At 36.9% G+C, this 26,116-nt stretch overlaps 2 protein-coding genes across 4 annotated transcripts; both read left to right on the top strand.

Moving 5' to 3' along the window:
* The first annotated feature begins 684 nt into the window (after positions 1–684).
* lifrb (LIF receptor subunit alpha b) lies at positions 685–17,818 on the top strand. Its single transcript, XM_060891007.1, has 18 exons — positions 685–831; positions 2,363–2,476; positions 4,268–4,449; positions 4,579–4,729; positions 6,798–7,046; positions 7,507–7,624; positions 8,728–8,855; positions 8,972–9,114; positions 9,691–9,844; positions 10,498–10,559; positions 10,651–10,867; positions 10,954–11,136; positions 11,785–11,889; positions 12,776–12,937; positions 13,069–13,191; positions 14,346–14,430; positions 14,539–14,602; positions 16,616–17,818. The coding sequence occupies exons 2-18, from the start codon at positions 2,407–2,409 to the stop codon at positions 16,952–16,954; spliced, it is 2,535 nt and encodes an 844-aa protein (XP_060746990.1). The 5' UTR covers positions 685–831; positions 2,363–2,406; the 3' UTR covers positions 16,955–17,818.
* Positions 17,819–17,892: 74 nt separating this feature from the next.
* ccdc61 (coiled-coil domain containing 61) lies at positions 17,893–26,116 on the top strand. Of its 3 annotated transcripts, none has more exons than XM_060891537.1 (13): positions 17,893–18,158; positions 19,100–19,273; positions 19,358–19,440; positions 20,193–20,353; positions 21,002–21,154; positions 21,280–21,481; positions 22,481–22,563; positions 22,651–22,874; positions 23,682–23,760; positions 23,929–24,135; positions 24,223–24,256; positions 24,353–24,413; positions 25,048–26,116. In XM_060891537.1, exons 1-13 carry the CDS (start codon positions 18,074–18,076, stop codon positions 25,140–25,142), a joined length of 1,641 nt encoding a protein of 546 aa, XP_060747520.1. In that variant the 5' UTR covers positions 17,893–18,073; the 3' UTR covers positions 25,143–26,116. The 3 variants fall into 3 exon arrangements, with proteins under 3 accessions (XP_060747520.1, XP_060747521.1, XP_060747522.1); XM_060891538.1 differs by having other exon boundaries at positions 17,893–18,314; XM_060891539.1 differs by having other exon boundaries at positions 17,893–18,360.

Below are 26,116 nucleotides of genomic sequence, written 5' to 3'. Positions count from 1 at the left end.
GTTTGTGCCATTTCTTTGTTGCACTCAGAATATATTTAATGTGTCTAGACTCCCTGGGTACTGAATTACACTATTCCCCTGGGGTGTGACCTCTTCAGTCTGAACCCACAGGAAAATTCCCCTAAATCTAAACCAAGCAGAATAGTCACCTTGTTGTTGTGGTTGAAGGGGGCGTGGCTAGAGACAGCCGTTGACTGAGAGGGGGCGGTGTTAACCGGCAGGTATTATGTGGTAATTCTCACCTGCCAGCTGATATACGTGTCTTTCTTCGCGCGTTCATGTGCGTTTTAACTAGAGCGCGCACGCACAAGCGCGCGCCCTCGCGATCTTTGAACGAGGATTAAGCCGTAAGTTAGAAGCAGCGTCGGTACCTTTCGGTTTCATAGCCATTGCTTTGTTTTTGGGGTGTTTACACACACACACACACACACAAACCAAATAAAAAGTTCTCAATGGATGCATCAATAAACGAATAAATATGCAAATGGGTAAAATAGTGAAGTAGTTTATTATAATGAGAGGTCAAATTTGTGAGACGATGCCCACTTGTTTCTTCTGGAAAGTCGTATTATAGATGGAAATCCTGCACTGAGATGTTATTCAACGCCGCCGTTTCCTTTTCCCAGGAACAGTGGCGTCCTCTTCCAGTATGAACCTCCTCTCTGTCTCAAACACTCCCATTTCTGCTTTTCTCTCTGGAATCACCTTATTTCCTTTATAACGCACTACGAGTCCACACCCCTCTGCTTTTCATTTATTTCTGTATTGTTGTTTTAATGAAGTCAGAACCACATTTCACCTTAGGACGACTTAAAGAAGAGGAACTTTTCGGTATGTCGGATGTTTAAAACAACGCAGTTTCACATTAGACTTGGAGACGATTTTTTTGTCCCTCAGCATGAATAGTTTCTTAGTGTTAAATAATTTTACAGTTTGTTTTAAAGTAATCTAATCCTAATCAAGATGTTTAACGTGATGTTTCGATTTGCCGATATTTTGAACCCGATAATTAACATCTCGATATTTCTGCTCAGTCACTGGGTTGTTATTGTTTTATTTATAGTTATATAGTTATATATATATAATAATATAGTATATATTATTGTGTGTTTATAGTGTCTTTAGGCTCGACCAAAGTTTGTGTGTTACATTTTACCTGGAAAAGTTCATGTCAATGGGCATAAAGATTAAAGGTGCAGGTTTGGTTCTTAAAGTCCAATTATGTACTTTAACTGTATTGTAATTTTCTAATTACAATGTAATACACACACTAAAGATACACCACATTAGTGCCAAGGTACTCTATAGTAGGCTTTTTTTTTAGTGTATGAAGTGCTTTTTGTAAGTGTAATAGACAGACATTTTGAGCCTGTGAGGAAATAAATAATTTGAGAGTTTAATGAGAATGATTGAGAGATGCTGTGTTAGACTGTAAAAGGCCCTTCTGTGGCTATAGCTTTATTGATTTTGGTTTTAGGTCATACTCAAAGAAATCCATTTTGCCCCATCAACAGCACTGTTAAGAGCTTTAATAACTTTTTATTAGTAGTTCGGGATAGAGCAAAATGTAATATGACAATCTTTTATGTTAACACACTCCATTTGAACCGTTTGATATTTATTATTAACATTCTCTGATTTAAATTTTGATAAAATTTAAAAAGAGGCTGTGTTCAGAATTATGTTTTACATGTTTTTTTTTAACTCTAAAAACTGACTCAGAATCATTATATCATTTTAAAAGGTACATGATATTCATATTTACCGGTAAAAGATACATTTTAAAATTATAAAAGATTTGAAGTCGTGAGGGTATCATGTCAGCAACAAAGACAATAATAATACTGTTTATCTGAGTGAGCAAACTGATCGATGAGCTACTGTACCTCTACAAAAGTGTTATCTGTTCTAGCTAAAATACTATTTAAAAAAATACATTTACTAGCTAAATCCACCAAATGTTATTGTATAATTTATATTCTGCTAGTAAAAAGTTATCATTAGTTTTAAGTGTGTGTATAATGCAACAAATGATGCACTGTTGCCATTTTAAATACAAGAATATTTTGCTATGTTTTGCTATGTGAAATGTTGTGTGATGAAGCGCTTGTTTTAAGCTGATTATCTTTGGGTCTTTTGGAAGATCCACGTCAAATCATTTAATCTATCTCACATTCAAAGCATGAACTGTGTAATATGTAAAACAGAAGTTTTGCATGATGTGTTTGTGTGAAACAGTGCATAGGATATGAAAAGTTTTTGTTGGCCAAAATCCAAAAATACAACAGGAAGCACAGACTTTCCGGACAGTAGGGCATTATGGGTTTTCCTAGCCACTAAAATCCCTTTATTGTTTCTCCAGCATCTCCTTGCTCATGCACTATCAGACCTGTGTGAATCATCCTCATGGCTTGTGTGTGTTTGTGGTTTCTGTGTGCTGTGTTCTCGTTGCTGATCATACAAGGAAAACAAGATGGTGAGTCTGCACCACAGCACAGCACAAAAGCACACATTTTGATAATAAATATATAAATGTTCATGTAAAATAAACTTAAATGATAATGTGGGATGCGGGATGTGGTAGCTCAGTGGTTGAGGTGTTGGGCTACTGATCGGAAGGTCAAGGGTTCGAACCCCAGGTCCATCAGGCTGCCACTGCTGGGCCCCTGCTGGGCCCCTGAGCAAGGCCCTTAACCCTCAGTTGCTCAGTTGTAAGTCGTTCTGGATAAGGGTGTCTGCTAAATGCCGTAAAAATGATAAGCTGCAAAAAATCCAATAACCATCCTTTAGGCCTGCTTTTGTGTGTGATCTATATGCTATTTTCAGGTGGTACTGGCACTATAGACTGGCAAAACTGACAGAATTACATTATTTATGTTTTAGGAAGCTTTCACACTGGCAGTTTAGTTTGAAACAGATCACAGTTTGCATAAAAAATTGGTAAAGTGGACCAGGAAGTGTACAGTGGTACTGAAGCTGAGATTACCAGTAGGGGGTGGTCTGAGTTCGATTGCAGTGGAACTGTCCCTGTGAACTCAACTCATAAAGTCCACACTACAGAAAAAAATTTAACCTGCAAATGATGGGCATAAGATGGGCTCTATTGCATGTGGTTGATGCAGAGGGTTGTAGTAATTGGATAGAGCATCTTCCTTGCTGTTCTTGGAACTGGGTTGGTATACGACAGTGAAATTGAACCGGGTGAAGAACAGGGCCATGGACTGAGATGCTTGGAGCTTAATATATACCAGGTTATGGTGGGCAGTGATTAAATTGACATTTTTCAGCTTCGACATATAGGTAGTGCTGTAAACACAGTGAGTCTGTGGGTCACATGGATGATCAGGTGGTCGGCCTGCGTTAGCTGGACGAGGTGAACATTGGTGGCCTGTAACGCCGCAATTTGCCCTTGGTAGGCTACAAGGACTTTACTATGGTGAGCAACCATCACCTGTATTTGGAATAAATCCACTGGATTTGTGGACAAGTATTCTGTAAGAAGGCAGGCGGTCATCCTGTCGAATCCATGTGCAGATTTATTGAAAGAAAGGGCAGACAAACAAATTTAAAACAGAGAGCATGGTCTAAAAGGTAAATACAATCCGCAAGGCATACAAAGCAAAAGCAGAATACAAATATGTACAATACAATACATAAAAACAATGTTTGATAGTGGAACTAACAATACTTTGCATAATGGCAATGTTGAGGATGGCCTTAAATGTTAGTTATACCGGAAGTGGAAACATGTTTCCACTTCCGGTATAACTAACATTTAAGGTTCATTTTTATGTTCAATGTTAACATTTTTATGTTCAATGTTCAGTTTTCTTCTAACAGCATGGTTCTATAGGCAGAGAGATTCAGGAATGTGATCTATGACTAATAAATGTTTGAGACATTTTCAAAACATTACTATTAAGATTGATTGTAACTAAAAAAAAAAAATTAGATATACATACCATCAAATAATATAACACAGTTTGTAGCAGGAATCAATCTTCATTTCCTCTACAAAAGGAATCATCTGCTGGTAAAACTGCAGAGACACCTATCTGAGCAATAATAAAAAAAGTAAGCTGGCCTTGATTTGATGGAAAAAAGTTCATCAGACATGAAGTCGCACAGGTGGAGGAAAAGCCCACATTACTGATCTGCACAAAGATAAAATCTATTATTTCCACATAGAGCTGCTGTAAATGTAAATGTAAAATATCTGCAGGTTTCTTGTGCCAACATGCTATTGATTGTAACGTCCTGTTAACAGCACAGCTACTAACTGTCCCTGAGGAGCTGAAAGTTTACACAGATGAAGACTCGCAAGATATAGGTGTCTGGAAGATGAATGTTGAGTGGAAGGATGGTTTCCCTAACAGCATCAAACCAGACAGAGTCACTTACGACATAAATATTTTCTATACTGAGCAAACTAATAAAACGGTTCATAATGTAAGTGGATGTTTGCATTATACAGATATTTTATTCTTATTTTAATTATAATGTTCAGTATGTAAGTGTGCTGATTCCTTGAGCTATTTGATGTAAATCTTTGCTTTTTCCCTCTACTGCCTCTGCTAGGAGACAATAGAATTGAAAGCAAATCCGTTGGGGCATTATAAATGGAGCTGGACATCACCATTCCCACTGCAGTGTATGTCACATTCTGTCCAGATACGCTACAGAGAACAGGATCGAACAAGTGCCTGGACACCTATGAAAATTTTACCTGGTGCGTATTCATTTGGAATACTCTGTTTTTACCCAAATAAACAGTGTGTGGTTGTGATGTGTTGCTCATGAATGAGTCAGTTCTTTGTTTCAGCACTTTTATGTGAACGCTGAGAGTTGGCTATATTAAGTGAATCTTTTTCTTTTATATAATCAATTTAAACATAATGCTTCCATGAAAACATCTTTTGGTGAATTGTGTGATTCACCAAAAACAACCCCTGACTGCAGAAAATGTTGTTTATTGCATCCTTGTCTAAAATGTTTCTGTTAACCCAGCAAAAATGTTGGTAAAGATTTGCACACATTTCTTGAAAAACTTTTATACATAAGCCACAGATACATATACACAGTTGTATGCAAAAGTTTAGGAACCCCTGACAATTTCCATGATTTTCATTTATAAATATTTGGGTGTTTTGATCAGCAATTTTATTTTGATCTATCAAATAACTGAAGGACACAGTAATATTTTAGTAGTGAAATGAGGTTTATTGGATTAACAGAAAATGTGCAATATGCATCAAAAGGAAATTAGACAGGTGCATAAATTTGGGCACCCTTGCCATTTTGTTGATTTGAATACCTGTAACTACTTAGCACTGATTAATTGGAACACACAATTGGTTTGGTGGCTCATTAAGCCTTGACCTTCATAGACCGGTACATCCAATCATGAGAAAAGGTATTTAAGGTGGCCAAATGCAAGTTGTTGTTCTCTTTGACTCTCCTCTGTAGAGTGGCATCATGGAGGCCTCAAAACAACTCTAAAATGACCTGAAAACAAAGATTGTTCAACGTTATGGTTTAGGGGAAGGCTACAAAAACTGTCCACTGTGAGGAACATAGTGAGGAAATGGAAGACCACAGGCACAGTTCTTTTTTAAGGCCAGAAGTGGCAGGACACGTAAAATATTGGAGAGGCAAAGGTGAAGGATGGTGAGATCGGTCAAAAAGAGCCCACAGACCACCTCCAAAGACCTACAACATCAACTTGCTGCAGATGGTGTCATCGTTCAACAATTCAGTGCACTTTGCACAAGGTGAAGCTGTACAGGAGAGTGATGCGAAAGAAGCCTTTTCTGCACACACACCACTAACGGAGTCGCTTGATGTATGCAAACGCACATTTGGACAAGCCAGCTTCATTTTGGAATAAGGTGCTGTGGAGTGATGAAACAAAAGAACACAGCATTCCAAGAAAAACACTTGCTACCCACAGTAAAATTTGGTGGAGGTTCCATCATGCTGCGGGGCTGTGTGGCCAGTGCCGGTACTGGGAATCGCATGGATTCCCCTCAATATCAGCATATTCTTGAGAATAATCAGTCACAAAGTTGAAGTTATGCCGGGGCTGGATATTTCAACAAGACAACGACCCAAAACACTGCTCAAAATCTACTTACTGTAGGCATTTATGCAGAGGAACAAGTACAATGTTCTGGAATGGCCATCCCAGTCCCCAGACCTGAATATCATTGAACATCTGTGGGGTGATTTGAAGCGGGCTGTCCATGCTCGGCAACCATCAAACCTAACTGAACTGGAGATGTTTTGTAAGGAGAAATGGTCCAAAATACATTCATCCAGAATCCTTACACTTATTACAGGCTATAGGAAGTGTCTAGAGGCTGTTATTTCTGCATAAGGAGGCTCTATTAAATATTGATGTGATTTTTCTGTTGGGGTGCCCAAATTTATGCACCTGTCTAATTTTGTTTTGATGCATATTGTGCATTTTCTGTTAATCTAATAAACCTCATTTCACTACTGAAATATTACTGTGTCCTTCAGTTATTTGATGGATCAAAATGAAATTGCTGATCCAAACACCCAAATATTTATAAATGAAAATCATGGAAATTGTCAGGGGTTCCTAAACTTTTGCATACGACTGTACATTCATATATATACAGTATTTTCTGAATTTTACTTAGTAAGTGTGTAAACTGTGACATGACACAATCTGAATCTGTATCAGAATAATTATGACAAGTAAATACTGCTCTGTATATAAAGTGTTATTCAAGTCAAGGAATAGTGTCATTTTTTTCTTCTTCACCTTACAGGAAAAGACACACCTGACATAAAGGACGTAAACATATATCCTCAAAACCATCCTGCACTGGTTAATGAGAGTATCAGGTTCTGCTGTATCCTAAAACCAGGACATGAAGAAAAGTTTAGTTCCTCTAAGTTCACAATTCGAATCACCAACCGGACATATGTGACTAAGTATATAAGACATGCTCACCCATCTCCGCCAACTGGCTTTGATATAACATGCGAGAATCAAGGCTCAACTTATTACATTGGCTGTAAGTATAATTCCCTACATCCCCATTCTCTCCAAATGAACTTTTGTTAAGTAAAGAGCCAAGTTGGTGACTGTTAAATTATCTGATGTTATAGCAGGATTAATGGTTAAGATTTCTGTTTGCTTGGAGTTCTTTTTTTTTGACATACTAACACACTAAAGACGTTTTTAAAATAGAGGAACAATTCAGTCATCAGTCAAATACACCTCCAATCAGTTAGGCTTGAGCACTACAAATATTGGGCAAGAAAACAACTTCATTTTTATAGAACATTCTCTTCCAAACTTACCCAAAATGTGGTTAAAATCCAAAATATAATGTGTCATAAAATAATGTTAAAGCTCTGTGAGCTATGTGACAGCTTGTGAGCAGACCAGCAATGTGAGATATTAGTAACAGCTTGTACTAATTAGATCAGTTATTTAATAAATATTTGTCCTGACATGAGCTGTTATTGCAGATCCACCTAAGGACCACAACATTACATGTGAGACTCGAGATCTCAGTTCTGTGGAGTGTTGCTGGACGGAACAAGCGACTATTTCAAAATTGAATACAAATTACTCCATGAATGGAAGGTATGAAGCTAACATTTCTGCAGTATAAAAACAGTGACTGTAATGTTGCTGATGTTTTCTTTAGGAAGAAAATTATATTATTGCTAATATAATTTTGTTGGTGTGCTTTAATGCAGTTCTAAGATGGATGAAAAGTCTGCTGAGTTTTTTTTTTTGGACATTTAGATATTTGAGTGGAAGCTTAATTTATTAATTCAATTTCATTTTATTTCTAACATTTTCATTATTTTATCTTATTTACTTTTGGCACAGAACATTGTAACAACTCAGATTTATAAAAATCTGAATATAGATTTACTGTAGATCCCTAACGAGAATGCCAGAGATGACAGTGATTAAGAGCATCTCTCTGAGATGATATGAGGAGGAAACCTCAGATGAGAACTCCTCCTCTTCTGGCTCATACCTGATAGTGGGATTATGAGTCATGAATCATACACAGCTGTATACTATACATTCCAGCAGTAATTAGTGGTTTTCTAATTAGTGGATCTTAGCTTAGTGTGAACCAGTATCTTCAGTATGTTTTGGATGATCTAAACTCTGTTCGTATGATCCCTCTAGATCCAAGAGCTAACAGAAAAGCTATCTAACAAAAATTTATCTAGACAATTAGATTCATGGTACAAACTACATTTATGGTATTTACCAGACTAGACGTAAACTAGACTTGGTCCTGAACACTAATTGGAAGACATCAAAGATTATTCAGACACATCAACATTTTTAGGAGATTTTTTTTCTTTTAAAATGGTTGATATGCTGAAAGTATTGTTTACAATATTAAACCTTTGATTATAGAACTTTTAACAATTATTTATTTCACAAGGATAAAAAGCTTTTTATTCAAATTAGTTACAAATATTTAGATAATAATTAAAAAAAAATAGTACAGCCTTTTTCCAACAACAACAATAATAATAATATGACCAGAGTGTATTGTTACACACGCAATAAATACTTAGTGGAAAACTGATTACTTATTATTTACTGGAAATTATTAGAAACCTTTTTTCAGTTGATTGTACAATGTGTGGTTAGCCTACAGTTAGTTTTAATTTCAAGGGAATTTTCATAAATGCTTTATTGTGTGTCTCAATTAGGATGTGTAAAATTGGGTGTTGTGTTGTTGACAACACCATAGACACAGGGGTGATGAATTGGACCCTAATTGCCAGAAATATGTTTGGCACAACGATAATCTTTGACACAGCTGATCCAAAACACAGGGGTAAAGTACAGCACAGTGATTCTCTAAACAGTTAAATCTTAGTTTAAAGGCTGAGATGTTTTCCAGATTTTTTCTATTAATATATTAGTAACTAACATCTTCCAACTTCTTTGTAGTTCATCTTAAAGCACCAAAGCTCCTCTCCGTTAATCTGTTTACTGCAAGAAATGCAACTCTTGAATGGGAATGGACCGGACTCCCGAAGTATAGCTCCTTTCCTATGACTTGCCAAGTGGAGGTCAACGGGATCATCATTAATGTAAGTGTTATTTTAATTAAAGGAATAGTTAAAGCAAAATTAAAATAAACAGTTATGTCACTGCCTGACTCAGGAACACTACACATATTCTTAGGATATCTCATAACATACAGTTCCAGTTTGAAAGTTCCTTTTTGATTCTGAAGCTGGCATAGAGTGACACCAAAGAAAGTGATTCAGCTTAATGTTGGAGCTATTTTTTTCCCCCTTTTTTCCCTTTTTCTTCAAAGACCACACTTTGAGGTGATGCAAACCTGCTTTAAAAGACACTTCAGACACAAATACTTCTTGGTATATTGACTACATTTATGGTGGTGAACTTTGTGTGCTTTTTATTTTTGATTGAGTTCCTCACTTGGATTTTGGAGAAGTTCCACTATATTAAATGTAACTAAAAACTGATTGCAAAAGTTTGATAGGAAGTTCATAGATAAAAAGTAAATGCTGGAAAATTCCAGTTTTTCAAGAGGAATAAAACATTCTTGGATGTCTTGTCACCACTTCATCACACCACTTTATTATTGTTTCATTTTTATTCTCAATTAATTGCTCCACTAATGTATCTTTTCTCCATAGGAAACCTTTGAAGGAACAGGACTGACTTCATTGGTCTTGGCAGATCTGAAGCCCTTTACTGAGTATAAGACTCGCATACAATGCAGTTCTCATGAGCATTTTTATAAATGGGGTGACTGGAGCAACCTCATCACCTTCATCACCAGTGAAGACAGTAAGCAATAAACATATTCACAGATTCAAATAAAAATAAAAAAATCCTTCTTATAATAATAACTGTTGCCAGGCATAGGCGGTGAAATCCATTTGCAGAGTTTATTTGAGAAAAGGTAGAGCAAACAAACCAAACAACAGGCAAAAATTAGAAAGGGTGAAACAGGAAAAGAGTCCAAAAAAACAGAGTAGCAAAGCAGCAAGGCAAACAAATCCAAGCTATGAGAAAATCAAATGGTTCTGGAAGGCTTGGTAATGTAGCCAGAACTAACAATACTTTGCATAGTGGTATCAGTGGAGCCGGCTTAAATACCCGACAGGCAGTAAGTCATCTCAGTGGTTAATACTCCAGAGGGGGGCTACCTTTGCACATCCCCTATTTAATGCATTATATAAAAATAACTCCATAGCCTATATATCATGTGACCATTCATGCAGAAATCAGAATTTTTTTCAGAATCAAAAGTTTATTTCAACAAGCAGTGAAAAAAAGACACGTTACATATTATAGTGTTGTAATTATTATTATTATTATTATTATTATTATTATTATTATTGTGTGTGTGTGTGTGTGTGTGTGTGTGTGTGTGTGTGTGTGTGTGTGTGTGTGTGTGTGTGTTTATGTGTGTGTCTCATGGACTGCTTTTCTTAAAGTTCCAGAAGCTGTAGATGTGTGGATGCAGGTTTCTGGTGAACACGCTTATGTTGTGTGGAAAGTAAGTGTATTTTAATTTGTCATTATAACAAAGCTAGATACACTGATTGTAAATTAAAATTGTATATTTTTGTTGTCTAACTGTTCCATAGAGAGCATCTCAGAGGAATGGTGAGATTACAGGCTATGAGCTGGATATAAAATCCTCAACAGACACGAGTACAGAGCGCGTCACCAAATCACCAGCCGATCTCTGTCACAAGCTGAGAGCAGGCAGTGCAAAAACCCAACCGGTCATTTCTATATCTGCTAAAAACGCTGCCGGTGTCTCTCATCCCTCCATCATCACCATCCCCAGCCTGTCTCCAGGTTAAGAGAGATGTGGGTTGTATTATAAATGAGCCGAATAATAACTCAACAAGGATGTGACTTTATGTTCCTCATTCTTTTCACAGGTGATGGTGTTAATACAAGTGTTATTAAAGGAATTAACAGAACCTTTTATATGTCCTGGGAACCTAGCCTTAGGTCCAATTGTGGCTATGTGCTGGACTGGTATCCAACTTATGAACCACATCAGTGTACAGTAAATTGGAAAAAAATTCCCTCTGATCGCTTCAGTGCAGTGATTGACTCAGGTCAGTAACTAGAAAATTAGTGTGTATACTGTATAACCAAAAAAAAATCCACCAATATGAGGACATACATAGAAATAACAGCAGATCTGTATTACATTAAGCTAAGTTTATGTGAGTCTGTTATATACCTTTAAATGTAACCTGTCGTTATTAAAGACTTATTAAAGATTTTACTGAGATTTTGTACAGTGTGAAATGTTATAATCATAACCTTAAATACAGGGAAGGTTATGGGACACTTCTAGTGGAGCTAGAACTGGGTGGCACTGGGTGGAACTAGATCAAAGTATCATGTTATAAGAAAATAGTGAATAAGAAGGATGACATTGTTTCTACAGCCAGAACTATTGTCAGAACTGCTGTGATAGAAAACAATCAACATTTTCTCACTATTTAGAGCTCAACAGCACGTGGTATAGCATACATTATTGTACTTGTCCAACAAACAACTCATTATAGGAGTTTACACTGGCTTACAGAAACTTAATTAAATATATTTTTCACTTGCATTAACTAGACACATTACCTGATTAATCTGCAGAATTGTAAGCAATGGATAATATTACCATAGTAAAAAGATGGTGAAGTTATATTTTTCTGTATAATTATCATCATTTTCACCCCGTTTATGCTTTGTTATGGACACAGACATAAAAGAGGGAGTGAAATACACGCTTTCGGTTTATGGCTGCACTTCAGGACCACTGTCCTGGTCCTTGCTGCAGAGGAGAGAAGGCTATGTGGTAGAGCTGCGTAAGTACTCAGTATTCCTTTCTTTTAACATTCAATGGCTGAGAAAATGAAGCCTCTGTGACAGTAGGTGAAGGAGCTGTAGCCTCTGTGACAGTGTAAGTGAAGGAGGTGTGGCCTCTGTGACTGTCAGTGAAGGAGGTGTGGCTTCTGTGTCAGTGTCAGTAAAAGAGGTGTGGCCTCTTTGACTGTCAGTGAAGGAGCTGTGGCCTCTGTGACTGTCAGTGAAGGAGCTGTGGCCTCTGTGACTGTCAGTGAAGGAGCTGTGGCCTCTGTGACTGTCAGTGAAGGAGCTGTGGCCTCTGTGACTGTCAGTGAAGGAGCTGTGGCCTCTGTGACTGTCAGTGAAGGAGCTGTGGCCTCTGTGACTGTCAGTGAAGGAGCTGTGGCCTCTGTGACTGTCAGTGAAGGAGCTGTGGCTTCTGTGACTGTCAGTGAAGGAGCTGTGGCCTCTGTGACTGTCAGTGAAGGAGGTGTGGCCTCTGTGACTGTCAGTGAAGGAGGTGTGGCTTCTGTGACTGTCAGTGAAGGAGGTGTGGCTTCTGTGACTGTCAGTGAAGGAGGTGTGGCTTCTGTGACTGTCAGTGAAGGAGGTGTGGCTTCTGCGATGGTGTCAGTGAAGGATTTGTGGCTTCTGTGACAGTCAATGAAAGAGGTGTGGCCTCTGTGACTGTCAGTAAAGGAGGTGTGGCTTCTGTGACAGTGTCAGTGAAAAAGGTGTGGCCTCTGGGACAGTGTCAGTGAGGGGTGTGGTGTTTTCCTTGTTTATTCTTGTTTATTATTTGTTTGCAAATTATACTGTATATTATGAGCAAATACAGTGACATCAAACATGTTGCTTCTATCCTGTACATTTGTCATTTCAATTTGTCATTATCTGCCTTTCCAGCTCCAACAGGAAGAGTTCAGGATCTAAAAGGATGGCTGGGGGGCTTAAAAATTTACCTGTCCTGGGGAAATGTGAGTGAACAGATGCAGAGGGGCTTTATAAAAGGTTATAATTTGTCCTACATTTCTGATGGTGGAGATGAAGGGAATGTTGTTATATCTGGTAAGTGATCTTACCTCTCACATCTCTAAACAAAATATAGTTTGGAGAGAATTAATTAATATTTGCATTGTTTTTTGCACTGTTGAACAATACAAAACTAACTTGTAAAATTTTAATTCTGTTAATTCAAGACCCCAGTATTCAAAAGTACATGTTCAGTCTTCCTGTGGAAACCTACAAATTCACAGTGAAGGCCTTCACATCTGCAGGAGACGGCCCTGGAAATGATATCTCTGTGAAAATGAATCCTCTAGGTTAGTGTGTGTAATAGTTATGTAATAGTGTGTGTAACAACACCTCCAGGGTTGGGGGTTTGATTCCCGCCTCCGCCTTGTGTGTGTGGAGTTTGCATGTTCTCCTCGTGCCTCGGGGGTTTCCTCCGGGTACTCCGGTTTCCTCCCCCGGTCCAAAGACATGCATGGTAGGTTGATTGGCATCTCTGGAAAATTGTCCGTAGTGTGTGATTGCGTGAGTGAATGAGAGTGTGTGTGTGCCCTGCGTTGGGTTGGCACTCTGTCCAGGGTGTATCCTGCCTTGATGCCCGATGACGCCTGAGATAGGCACAGGCTCCCCGTGACCCGAGGTAGTTCGGATAAGCGGTAGAAAATGAATGAATGGATTAATTAATTATTGGCTGTATATGGGTGTAATGTCCCGTAGTGTTTTTGTTTTTTCCCCTTTATCCAAAATAATTTTATTGTTGAGAAAAATCAAGACAAAATCTTACAATAAAACAGTTTTTGTCCTTGTTAATTGTGCACCTGACACAATTTTAAATATGATAACCAGACGTATACCTGGAAACAGCTTCAAACTCATAAAAAAACAGCACTGATGATGCAGCACTGTCATTTTTGTAGAAGCACCTTATAGTCAGAGAATAGAATAGGTGGTACAATTCATGTTTTTTAAAAACATTTTAAACTTTATCGTTAACGGTTGACGGTAAACCAAGACAAGGAATAAATTAGGTATAAAATAGAACTCATAATAAATAAGACCATGAAGACTCTAGATTGTTTATATTTATTTATGAATCATTACATCAAATGAAAATTAAATCAATGAGAAACTTTTAGACAATTAGTGTGTTAGTGTGTTGCAGTAGAATTGACGCTGAATCTTGAAATGCAATTTTCTCCTTTTTCACTTTTGGGAGTAGGCACTTATAATCATTAATATTATTATTAACTTATTAACATTCAAAGGCTGTAGTTTCAAGGGTGCGAATGGATTTATGTCTAGAGAAGATAAGAGGTGTGTTTTCATGTAGTGTAATGTCATTTAACTGGATCTTCCTGGAGTTTGACTGCAATTCATCCATATTAATCACCCCATTAACTGTATACATGATAGTAATGTGCATGCTGAGAGCTGTCTGGAAATATAACCTTTCTTTTTTCTGCAGCTGACATATACGTGGCTGTTGGTCTGGCTTTATTGATTTTTATCCTTTGCATCGTTGCAGTCTTTGCCTGTCGTAATAGGGAATGGTATGACACCTTTTTTTTTTACACAATACATTTAATGATATACCCTCTTAGACTGTTCAGTGCTAAAGTAATTTTTTCCCCCTCACTGTTCTTGAATTAATCCATCAGTTTGAAATCAACACTGTGGCCTGAGGTTCCCCAACCAAGGATTTCAGCAGAATTTCTTAAAAAAGTGAGTCCTCATTGCTCGTCTATCACTCCCAGCTTGCAGAGTGTGTCGTGCTTAATACCAAAAATGTGAAGAAAACTGTCACAGTCACACAATTCTATTGATCCCAAATACCAAATTGGTGCTCAGACTTATATATTGCTCATAATCTTGACATAATTTCTTGAAATTATTTTCAATTCAATTTCAATTCAATTTCAATTCTAAACAAATTCAAATATAAACTGTTGTAGAAAGGACATTATTTACATTTACAATATCTACTGTAGAGTGTCACCCAAATGAGGATAGGTTCCCTTCTGAGCCTGGTTCCTCTCAAGGTTTCTTCCTCATATCCTAAGAGTTTTTCCTTGCCGCCGTTGCCTCTGGCTTGCTCCTTAGGGATAGGGATAGATATATAGTATTTTAAATTTTAAGTTAATCTTTTTAAAATTAATTTTAAACTTTAATTGTATATATTCACTTATTTATTTTTATTCTTATTTCTTCTTCTTCTTCTTCTTCTTCTTCTTCTTCTATATTTCTTTCTTTTTCTGTCTCTTCTGTTTCCATACTTCTGTAAAGCTGCTTTGAGACAATGTGAAATTGTTACATTTATTGTATACAAATAAATTGAATTGAAATTGAGTTAAAATTATGGTTACACATCCCCACTTGACTATGTGCAGTTGTAGAAAAGGACATTATTTTATAATCACACTCTCTGGTGTCACTCAGATGAGGATGGCTTCCCCTTTGAGCCTGGTTTCTCTGAATGTTTTTAACTCATATCATCTCAGGAAGTTTTTGGTGCCATCGTTCCCTTACTCATTTTGGATAAATACAATTTTTTATTCAGATTTTTTATATTTTACATTCCGGTCTCCACTGTTAAAAGCAAGACAGCACTTTTGAGTTTTTCAGTGTCTCAGACAGACTTGCTGATGTGGATGCTGACACAGTGTCACTAAGTTAAAACATAATAATGTCACAGAGCTAAGAAGAGTCTTAGTTTAATTTCAAAGCCAAATCAAACATATCTATATGTAATCTGTTTTGGACATAAGTTAATACAGGTTAATTCTGCTGTATATGTACAAATGGTGTTAAAGTGAATGTCTGAATATTCAAACTGCACAATTCAACTCAATTTTATTTGTACAACAGTTTTAACAATGAACATTGTCAAATATTTATAAATATATAAATATTTGGGATATAAACTTTTCCTTTATTAATTTATACTTTATGAGCAAACCAGAGGTAAAGGTGATATGAGGTGATATGAACCCCATGAGACCATATGAGGAAGAAACCTTGAAAGGATCCAGAAGGAAAAGGGAAGACATCCTCATTTGGGTGACACCAGAGAGTGTGATTTATAAAAAAAAAAAAAAAAAAAAGTAATTTTTTTTTGACTGTGATGATATGGTCAAAGAAGTGCACTTGTAAAGCGAGGGAATTCATTAAAATTTTAACAAAAGAGTTTGTGATAATTATGGGCTTAAAGCTGCAATCAAAAAAAAAGAAAAACAAATCATACCGATTTCAGGCTTTAAATCATCTGGTTTTGTTGGGGGTTCATTTTGCTAATGTAGCAAAACATGTTCAAGCTTGAAATGATTAAAATTGACTTGAAACTATTTAGTAATTTTGTTTAATATATTTTATAATCTTAAAAATTTAAATATTAGATACATTAGCCTATGTACATTTTGACATCATAATTATACCAGTAAAATACAGAAAGTATGCAGATGCAAATTGTAGAAGCACATTTCAAACTTCAAACGTGGCTTGATTTATGGAATACTTTTGTGGTAAAATGTAATTCCTTGGTATTTTATCAGATTCCTTTACTTGCATTCTTGAATATCTGAATTAAATCTGCATGATGTTAAGATTTAAATGATGTTAAACGTGTACACAAGAACCAAAACACACAAAACATATAAATATACTCCCACTGTTCTCTCTTTTTGTACTAAATTATGAAAATTAATAACACATAGCTCATTTGGGTCTTTTATTTTGTAGAGTGTTTATCAATGGCAAGTGAATGATCAGCTGTTATGTGAAGAAAGTGAAGTCTTGAAAGTAAACAGTCTGGAAATCGGTCCTGTTGCAACAGAGCTACAGAAAGATCACAGAGAAGCCCAGGCTTTCAACAGTCCTCACACATGTTCTGAAGGGTATCAATCACCTAAAAGCGAACCACAAACTCTCCCTATCATTGAAGTTGACTTTTCTTACAAGGAGCTTCCGTGTCCTGGTATTCCAAACCCAACATACAACATCATTCTGATGCCTGCAGCTGATACCAGTTTTGTGTCATGTTACATGCCTCAAACACTGAATGGCAGCCTCCAGCATTAACCCCTCTAGATGCTCACTAGTGTATAACCATTAAGCACAATTGAAACACATTATAAGAACGAACTCATCAGATGTCTGAGCTGGAATTAAACTGTTAGATCAGACTTATAAAAGATTTGCTCACTCACTACAAAGTAGGTTAGTGCATTTTCTCATGCATTTTCTTATGCCAGTAAGCTTTTTTTTTTATTATTTTTGGAGCATTAAAAAGATGGCCTCAGTATTTTTTATATGAACACTGTATTTATGTACATATATTTTTTTTTATGATCTCATTGTATATCTTGCAGCAAGGATCTTGGCAGATGTTTATAATGTTCAGAATAAGCACATCATATCCCTGATGTATGATTTCTGTGTGTTGGGCTCTGATCTAGGGCTCTTTATGTACTGTGATTTTTAGTTACATGAGTTAATTAAATGTGTAGCATGTTATTGTTGAATTCTATGATTGGACAGAAGCTGTTTATTAACTTTCAATAACATCAGAGCTGACTGTAGAGCAGCTGCAAATCACATGTTTAATAATAAAGTAAATGTGTTGTATATCAAAGAAGGTCGATAAGTGATATTGTGACATTTCTGTACAGACAAGTGTTTTATGAAAGGAGTCTCTAGAGAGGGCATTTTGTAAAGCTGTAAATAAAGGTGGACAGGTGTAAAATCTGCAGGACAGGTGATGGCGTTCCGGTTTTACTGTAACACGACAAGCCGTATTCGTTTTAAGACTAAGCAAAATAAAAGAGGTAAACGACTGTATAGGCTGCTATAATGCTCTTTTTGTTTTTTGTAAGTTTAAAAAATCCTTTATTGTATATGCATTGTTATGTGTTGTTATATGCACATTAAAACACCCCAAAGTGATTTTTTCCTTAATTAATTAATTGATATGGTTGATCTTAGCTTAAATTATCAATTTGACTAATGTTAGATATGGAGAGGTTTCAAAGGCACAGCCGGTTATACTAACATACTAAATAGTGTGTTAGAATTGACATCGAGTCACTTATTAGAGAACACTTTTTATTAGGGTAGTATGCAGTAGTGGGCTTTAGTGAGAGGCTTGTGATTGACAAGGTTAAAACCCAACCATAGGCCTTTGTTTCAAGTGGATGACCAATGAGCGCTTTCAGGGGCGGGACTTTTAAATTCCCGGTTGTTATGCCGCTGTTTTCAATTGTTCTAACTGACACCACAGAAGAAGGTTTGTTAGCTTAAAAACGGCTTGTTTACATACATAAGTATGATCTTTGTTTCGATTTTTAATTGTATTCGTTTTTTATCTGTAAATTAAAAAAGTGATAAATGTAGTATTTAAATCACGTTTCCTCAACTCTTGGACACACATCATCCACAGCGGGTATGTAGCCTGTTAGCTTAGCTGGCTAACAAGTCAACACTAAAGTGTAAGCTATAGCTTGTCAGATACACCATACTTTACTGACATACGGTACATTAGATACGTCTTTGTAGTCTGGAAAAGGGTAAAAAATAATAATAATAAATACCGTGCATTATTGATGTTATTTATTAAAAAGACAGCTGTCTTGTTTAGATTTGTGCTTGGCTAGTTTTAGTACAATACACATCATGAACTTGTAGACTAGAAATAAAGCTGTTGGCTTGTAAATACTGCTGAAGTAAAGAGGATAAAGTTATAGAATTGTAATCTACTTCATTCTGGTGCTTGAATTATTAAAAGAATTAACTCTGTCATTTAACACTGTGCCACTATGTAGACTATTAATTATTTTACTTACCTTTCAATCTACACGGAATTAAATGAAAGCATTTTATCAGGTTAAGCTGCAGTACAGGTCACTGTATAAGTGTAAATTACTGACAAACTCTTTAAATGAGAACAATATTTTTTCCCCATCTTATCTCATACACTGGGTCTTCTGGTGTTAAATCAGATTTATTTGTACCTTGTTTATACTGTTTATACTGTTTATAGTCTGGTGTTCATGAAACTCCAGTAATTTAAGATTTTTTTTATTGAATGTTGTGCATCTCTAGTTTAGTTTTCTATCAACTCGACATTCTTGTGGAAAAGTGATAAGACTGCACGATGTGGTCCAGGAAGGTGGGTTTGTAGCTGTTGTATTATTAAAGTATGTATTATTATCCTTCAACATTTACCAGGTTGCAAAAATTACCTCAAATTTGTCATGGAAGTTGGTACGGTCATACAAGAGGAACTAAAAATTCGTGGAGTTGAATTTGCTGTTAAAGTGGAACTGCAAGATCGCTTACTAACAGTCGAGATTTCAGATGTTCTGACAGCAGACCAGTGGAGTGGGGAATTTGACCCAGCATGTAAGTGCTCATTTCTCTAAATACAATTTGAAATGAATAATGTTGTGCCTTGACTTTTCTGACTTTCTTTTTGCTGCCTTTCAGACATTGAAGATCTCACTCGCAAAACTGGAAACTTTAAGCAGTTCCCTATATTCTGTAGCATGCTCGAGTCTGCAGTCAGTAAGGTAACTTCCATGGATACTACATGTTCTCTTCTAATTATTTATTTGTTGTTTTGTTTGTTTATTTATTGAATACCATTTTTATGCATCTGCTCTTTTGAAGTTTGGATTCTGATTGCTCAGAAGTTGGTGATAAATGTTCTTTGCCATCTCAGCATCTCAGACATTTTATAGCTGTAAAGGAAATCAAGGGTTTATATTAATGTGCTCATTTTAATACATTTTGGTGCCCCAAAAGTCTCCATACACGTGGAAATTAAATTCTTTTTAGCAAAATGTAACTATTTACAGTACACCTTCTACAAAATCCTGCCATTTTTTTGCAAACTCTCATGCAGATACCTCTCACACCTTAGTTTGATGTGCTTGCCATGTTTTTCTGTTAAGGTTCATCACACCCTTGGGACAGCTTCCAGATTCAGCCATGAGAATGATTTCAATACGTTTTTTTTTCCCAAACGCTTGTTTAAAGACTGATAAGGAGTTGTTTATTTAGTCTCCATGTCATAGAACTTTATCTGAAACATGACAGGCAAGGAAATTATTTTATCTACAATAGCACAAAAAGTATGTGCTATTATGTAATTACTAAAAGAAATTGCAAGATGAATGAAATGCTTTATTCTTTTAATAAAGAAACTAATGACCATGGGAGGTAATAGTAACCTCACTTAATTACACCAAACTATAACTGATGATGTTTTTTGTAACGGCATGACCTGTAGTTTATTTATGTCATGATTTAAAACCCACAGACTAGTGAGTCAGTAACGCTCGATCTGCTGACCTACACGGACCTGGAGCTTTTGCGGAACAGGAAGGCGGGTGTGGTGGGGAGACCTCGTGCTCAGCAGCAGTCCCCAGCTCTCAGTGCTAAACGCTACCTCATCCTCATCTACACTGTGGAGTTCGATAGGTTAGTACTGTTTAAATTAGCAGTTCACTGAACTGTTCAGTGAATCATGTTTACACAGTTTTCTACTCAACCCAAATGATTTTTAAGCCAAGATATATTTGTGTGTGAAGCTTCTTTTTTTTTTAGTTTTGGGCAGGAGCTATGAGTCTAATGTAGCTAACAAATAGGTTTTCCTCAAGCAGAATCTTTTTAATAAAAACATGTAATATCCATAGTATACACTGTGGGATATTCACACTTTAAACAATATTGTTAAGCTCTGTAGTCTTGGTCTTCAATCTTTCTGCTGTAATTTCACCTTGGCTTTGAGAGACAAGGCCTATGATGTGGAATGATGCCAAATTAGGAAGAAAGTTCCAGAAGGCTGCCTCTGTAATGTTCTGTAATGTTAGTTCATGTTTATAGATTAAGACACAGTGTTGTAAATCATAACAACAAAACATCTGGCTGACATTTAATCACTGGATGTGCTTCAAGGCAGATTATTAGTGAAGAGTAGAGTGTACTTTATTAGCACTTTATTACTGGGAGTGACAGAATTCTATTTATTTTTCTTGTCATAGCTTTATGTACATCTGAAGAGACAAGATAGACTCCTAATTTGTTTTGGCTGATAACTTTTAAATGCCATTCATGCACTTTCACTAGGATCCACTACCCATTGCCACTACCATATGTTGGAAAACCTGATCCTGCAACCCTCCTGAGAGAGATCAGGGCTCTAAGGGCTGGACTAAATGCAATGAGGATGCGAGGAGACCATGCAGTGTTAGACCAAGAGACTCGCCGTCTGCGTGCAGAGTCAGTTCTGTTTTTGTATTTCAGCAATCTAGAAAGTGATCTATATAAAGAGAGACAAACATTTCAGCTCTATTAATGACTTTTTTTTTTTACTTTATGTGCTGAAATTTACTACACTACATCAGGCTGGTTGTGGTTAGGGAGGAGAAGGATGCGCTGGCCGAGGCTCTGGAGCGACTGCGGTCAGTTGGGACTGCCTCCACTTCAGGGAATCGGGGGCTCAGAGAAGCCGTGCACAGTCTAGAGGAGCAGCTTTTAAAAGAGAGAGCAAAAAGCCAACGCTCAGCAAGCAAGAGGGGTCAAGAACAGCGTCAACTAATGGAGCAGGTGAATCCATGTAACCTAGTGTCCACACTTGTAAGTGACAGGCATTGTTATTCTATATGAGTATGTCTGGAGGTACAGGTTTGTTCAATAAAAGATGAGATATTCAAGCCACATACGAGACATATCCAGATTCACTGATGCATGAAATATTACATTTTAAAACATTGTAAGGACAACAAACTGAAGCAATACACTATTAATACACTGTATGGTCAGAAATGTAAATAAGCATTTAAACGGTATACTTTTTCATCTCTTTCAGTGTCACTACATAAATGTACATCTTTGTGGTGTTATTAATATGAAAATATTTGACTGTAGATTTGTGTCTTAAATGATTCTCTAACACATTCATCTCATCACTGCTCCTACTGCTCTCTAACATCCAACTGAAATGCATGAGTGCGTCACAGTCACCAATTTACTTGTACAGAACAGTAAACCAATCAAGATTTGTTGTGAATCATTTTTGGACACCAGTTTATAACATCAAGCACATAGGTGTTGATTTTAACCTGTATTTTAGAGCACAGTCAAGCCAACTACACAATAGACATGCATGTACTTGGTACACAGTGGTTTGTGGTAACTTCACTCGAATGGATGCACAACAGATCTGCTGTAAATTCTGGTTTGTGTGAAATGTTGCACAGTTGTGTTTTTTCATGTTTACACTGGCCAAATGAAACAAGGATATGGACCTTGAGGTTCCCACACGCACTTCCCACAGCCTTGTGCTCTGTATGCTGTTACTGCTGCTGCTGTATATTAAAATGAGTCAGTAAGACAGTCTTAGATACAAAATTCTTAATCTGAATGAATCTTGAAATTTAAAAGAAGAGTTAAAAGAGAACAGTACAATTCCATCATTATCCTGACAGGATAACTGACTGGTATATATGAGTTTTTACTGTGTAGCTTGAGCATATGTTAAAATAACTGATAGTACTGCAGCAATTCATTTCAGTAGTATTTATAGTAATTCTATCACCTTCCTAGTTGGAGGAACTGAGGGCCTCAGAGCGAGCTCTACGAATACGTGTGAAGAGTCTGACCACTGAGTTAGCGGTGTTACGCCGAGGGTAAGTGCTCTGTAAGTGTCTGCTTTTCTGTAACCCTCTGCCTGATTCTGTGTCAATATTTGAGCTTTTCCTATCTCATGTTTTTAGCCGGATTACACCGGTTCTGTCAGGCCGGAGCATGTCCAGGGGTGATACGGATTTTCCACGGTCGGCCTCAAGGGAGCGCAGTTTACCCCGAGCAGGGCTGAGGGCACGCTCGGGGTCCAGAGAGAGAGTAGAGGATCGGAGCAGGAGGTCAGAAGAGAGGGGGAGAAGGTCAGGTTCTTCAGGGACACGCAACCACTTCTCACGACCTTCCCCATCTCCAACAGGCATGTGATTTCATTTATTGTAGTACATCAGTAAACACTTCTACTTACATTCTGAACTGACAAAGATTTATTTTACTCTGTCTGTGTGCCCCTGCACATCTCCAGCACAGTCTATTTAATACACTTCACATCATAATTATTAGACCCTTTTTTCCATCATTTCTGCAGAGCGTTTTATTGTCAACACAACAGGCATGGCCTGACAAATTCCAATAAGCTTTAGTCCCATGTTTTATTTTACCCCCTAATCTTACTGACCAGACTAAATATCGGTAGCTAACACAATAGAATAAATTATAGTGAAGCAGTGATTAGTTTATGTGCATAACACTCAACAGACATCTTTCATTTGTCCTCAACTAACAACCCTTAGAATTGTAGTACTTCATGCTTGTGACCTCAACAGCAAGTAATTGTTCATGTTCTGGTGGTGAGCTTTGTGCTGTTCTCATCTCACATCCCATAAAATATATTTGAGTCTGTGCAGCACCGTTGTGTTCTCTTGTCTAACTGTGTGGTGACAGTGTGTAGTACTCAGGAGAGTTATATGATGGCTGTATTTTATTTTGTTTGGTTTTGTCTGTTTCCACAAACTTGTGTGCTCGTGATTCTAAAAAAAAAAAAAAGATTCTGCATTGACCATCAGATCCTTCCTTAGTCAGCTCGGTCCTGGTAGCGGAACCTGTTTGTCTGCAGTTTGATTAGTCCACACCTGTGAAACACAGAATCGTGTATATTTATGGTTAGCAATAAAACAAAAATATATTCATCAGTGACCAAGATTTGACTTTATTACATTTTTTTCAGGGTCTCGAGGGCCACGATTTGACCCAACTGCTTATGTTCAAGACCGACAACGACGCCAAAAAGAGACAGAACTCAAGAAGTGAGGCTGTTTTCCATCTGTTAGTCATCCTTGTGGTTACTTATTTGGTTTTAAAGGCTTTCTATTGCTGTTTTTTGTTTTCCTAACCACCAAGTAGATTAAGATGATTTTTTTTATTAACTGTACTGGATTTATATTCCTTGTAAAAGTGGATTTTTGTTTTGTTAGCCAAAGGAAGGTCAGAAAGGACATGTTGACATCACCAGGTGTGAATGAACGGGGTCGCTCACGGTCCAGAGAGCACGTCCCTCAGTTGGTCAGACGTGGAAGTGCTGGTCGGGGCAGGAGCACATCTGTGGAGAGCAGGAGGAGTCTTCATTCTTCTGAAAGCTCAATGGCTGAGTTTGAGGATCTTGCTAAGCCTCTGAAAAGCAGGTCAGTAAAATCAATACACATTCAGGTTTCACCAATGAGTAAAGTCTGTAGCCTTTGAGGTTTTTCACTAATCTTTCTCTTAAACAGAGGAAGAAAACTGCCATATAATGGTCCAGCTACGGTGAGTTTTAATTTGAACTCGTTTGAATTGATTTCACAGTAAACAGCAGTTCAGTTTGTGCTGCCAACGCAACCATGAAATGTTTCTTGTTTGTAGATAAGAGGAAGACACTTGAACAAAAAGCCACTGTGTAGCACTCCAACACAAAGAGGCAGAGGTATGGAAATCAGGAATGTTTTTGTTGTTATTATTATTATTATTATTAAATCATGAATTGAAATATTATCATAAAGGTGATCGGAAATCAGAATCTTCATTTCAGGATATACAATTAATGGCCAGATGTCATTTTAATTATGGATCTAAAGTGCAAATGAATCAAGCTCTTTAGCTAAGAATTTTCAATTCAGTAAGGTAGTAATGTCTAGATACATTTCCTGATATGCATAACTTTATTTCAGCATATATAAACATAATTCAGTTAAGTAAAGATACTTGAGATGTGGCTTTCTGAGGTTCTTCCTCCTCTTCAACCCCCACCCCCTCACACACAAAGACTAGGTATTAACACCAATCATGAGCAATCAGGACACATGGGTGTGGAGGGATCTGATTGTGAATCTCTGGAATTCATTCAGATTAAAGATCTTTACAAACGTGCAACTTTTCACGTGTGTGGGTGGCTGATCATTTGACCAGGAAATGAATTCAATGAGAACCTGCTGTAACCCCTGGTCCTTTCACATTCATGACAGATTCACATTTCTGATATCATTGTAATTTTAGGATATGTCCAGTATTTAAACCTGCATTGTATAAATAATTAAAACAGAGGTTTTTCTTTTTATTAGAGAGTTCTGTGGATACAGGAGCAGACCTGTCTGAGATCGACGCTCGGCTTCAAGCCCTGCAGGAGTACATGAGAGATCTTGACACAGGACGCTAGCGACTTGGTGGATTTATCCTCCAGTGTTTTATTGCACAAGCTGGTGGTGACATTCATCAGGATGGACAATCATTTCTTTTAACTCACTGTTCAAATAGAGATGCAATTTTTATTCCAAATGTTTATCGCTTGACTTGAAGGACTCGTAGGGTCCATGTGACTGGTTGTACTTGTACTATAAAAATTATAGTATTTTTATGTAGTGTCATTCTGTTTTAACCAATTTGTACACGTTTTATGACATTTTTATACAAGCATTTTAATGTGTTGTTCTTTGCCTATATCTATAATCCTTTACTCAAATAATGTCCTAGTAAGGTGGCAACACATGATGGGATTTGTGTTCGATTAATTGAGATCCACTGATTTACATAGAAAACCTTTCCATGTTGGCCTTCAAACATTAGCACACATTTGCAAAGCTGTCAGGAAGGTTTAAACAATATTCTCCCGAGAGTGAACAATCAACTAAGGCATTTTTTTTTTCATAATTTTATTAAGCTGATTCATTTGACAGCATGAATTACTAATAAGGGAGGCTTGGAGCCTGGTGTTTAGCATTCCAGTAACCCTTGCTTCAGAAGATATTGTTTGGGTCAGTTATACCATTTTGTACATTTGAATTTCTTAATCAAAATTTTACGTAAAAAAAAAAAAATCATTCAGAGAAGCAGTAGTTTTGAAGCACAAAGTTAAATTGGTAGCTATACAGTTCCAATATTTGTTAACATTATTCTTAAGGCTCCAATACAAACTGCAGAAGCAAAACTTCTTAGAGGAGTAAACTTGATTGTTGATTTGATGAAACCAAAAACTAGGAGTTATTTTTGGCAGAACTGTTTCTTTAAAGAGGTCATGTTTACTTTTATTTTTTTCTGATCTGCAAATTACTGGCTTTCTCTAATAAACACTATATTTTAACCTGTATGCTCCACTTAAATGTTAGAGACATACAGACAATATCAGGTAATATG

The sequence above is a fragment of the Tachysurus vachellii genome, chromosome 17, assembly GCF_030014155.1.
Source record: "Tachysurus vachellii isolate PV-2020 chromosome 17, HZAU_Pvac_v1, whole genome shotgun sequence".
Taxonomy (NCBI): Eukaryota; Metazoa; Chordata; class Actinopteri; order Siluriformes; family Bagridae; genus Tachysurus; species Tachysurus vachellii.
Note: the sequence above shows the minus strand (reverse complement) of the source record. Positions and strands in the feature narration are given on the sequence as shown.

Coding starts and splice junctions, on each gene's coding strand:
- ccdc61 (XM_060891537.1), top strand. CDS start 18,074: ATGAGCGCTTTCAGGGGCGGGACTTTTAAATTCCCGGTTGTTATGCCG. Junction 18,159..19,099: donor AACTGACACCACAGAAGAAG/GTTTGTTAGCTT, acceptor AACATTTACCAG/GTTGCAAAAATTACCTCAAA. Junction 22,875..23,681: donor ACCTTCCCCATCTCCAACAG/GCATGTGATTTC, acceptor CATTTTTTTCAG/GGTCTCGAGGGCCACGATTT.
- lifrb (XM_060891007.1), top strand. CDS start 2,407: ATGGCTTGTGTGTGTTTGTGGTTTCTGTGTGCTGTGTTCTCGTTGCTG. Junction 9,115..9,690: donor TCAACGGGATCATCATTAAT/GTAAGTGTTATT, acceptor TTTTCTCCATAG/GAAACCTTTGAAGGAACAGG. Junction 11,890..12,775: donor AGGCTATGTGGTAGAGCTGC/GTAAGTACTCAG, acceptor CTGCCTTTCCAG/CTCCAACAGGAAGAGTTCAG.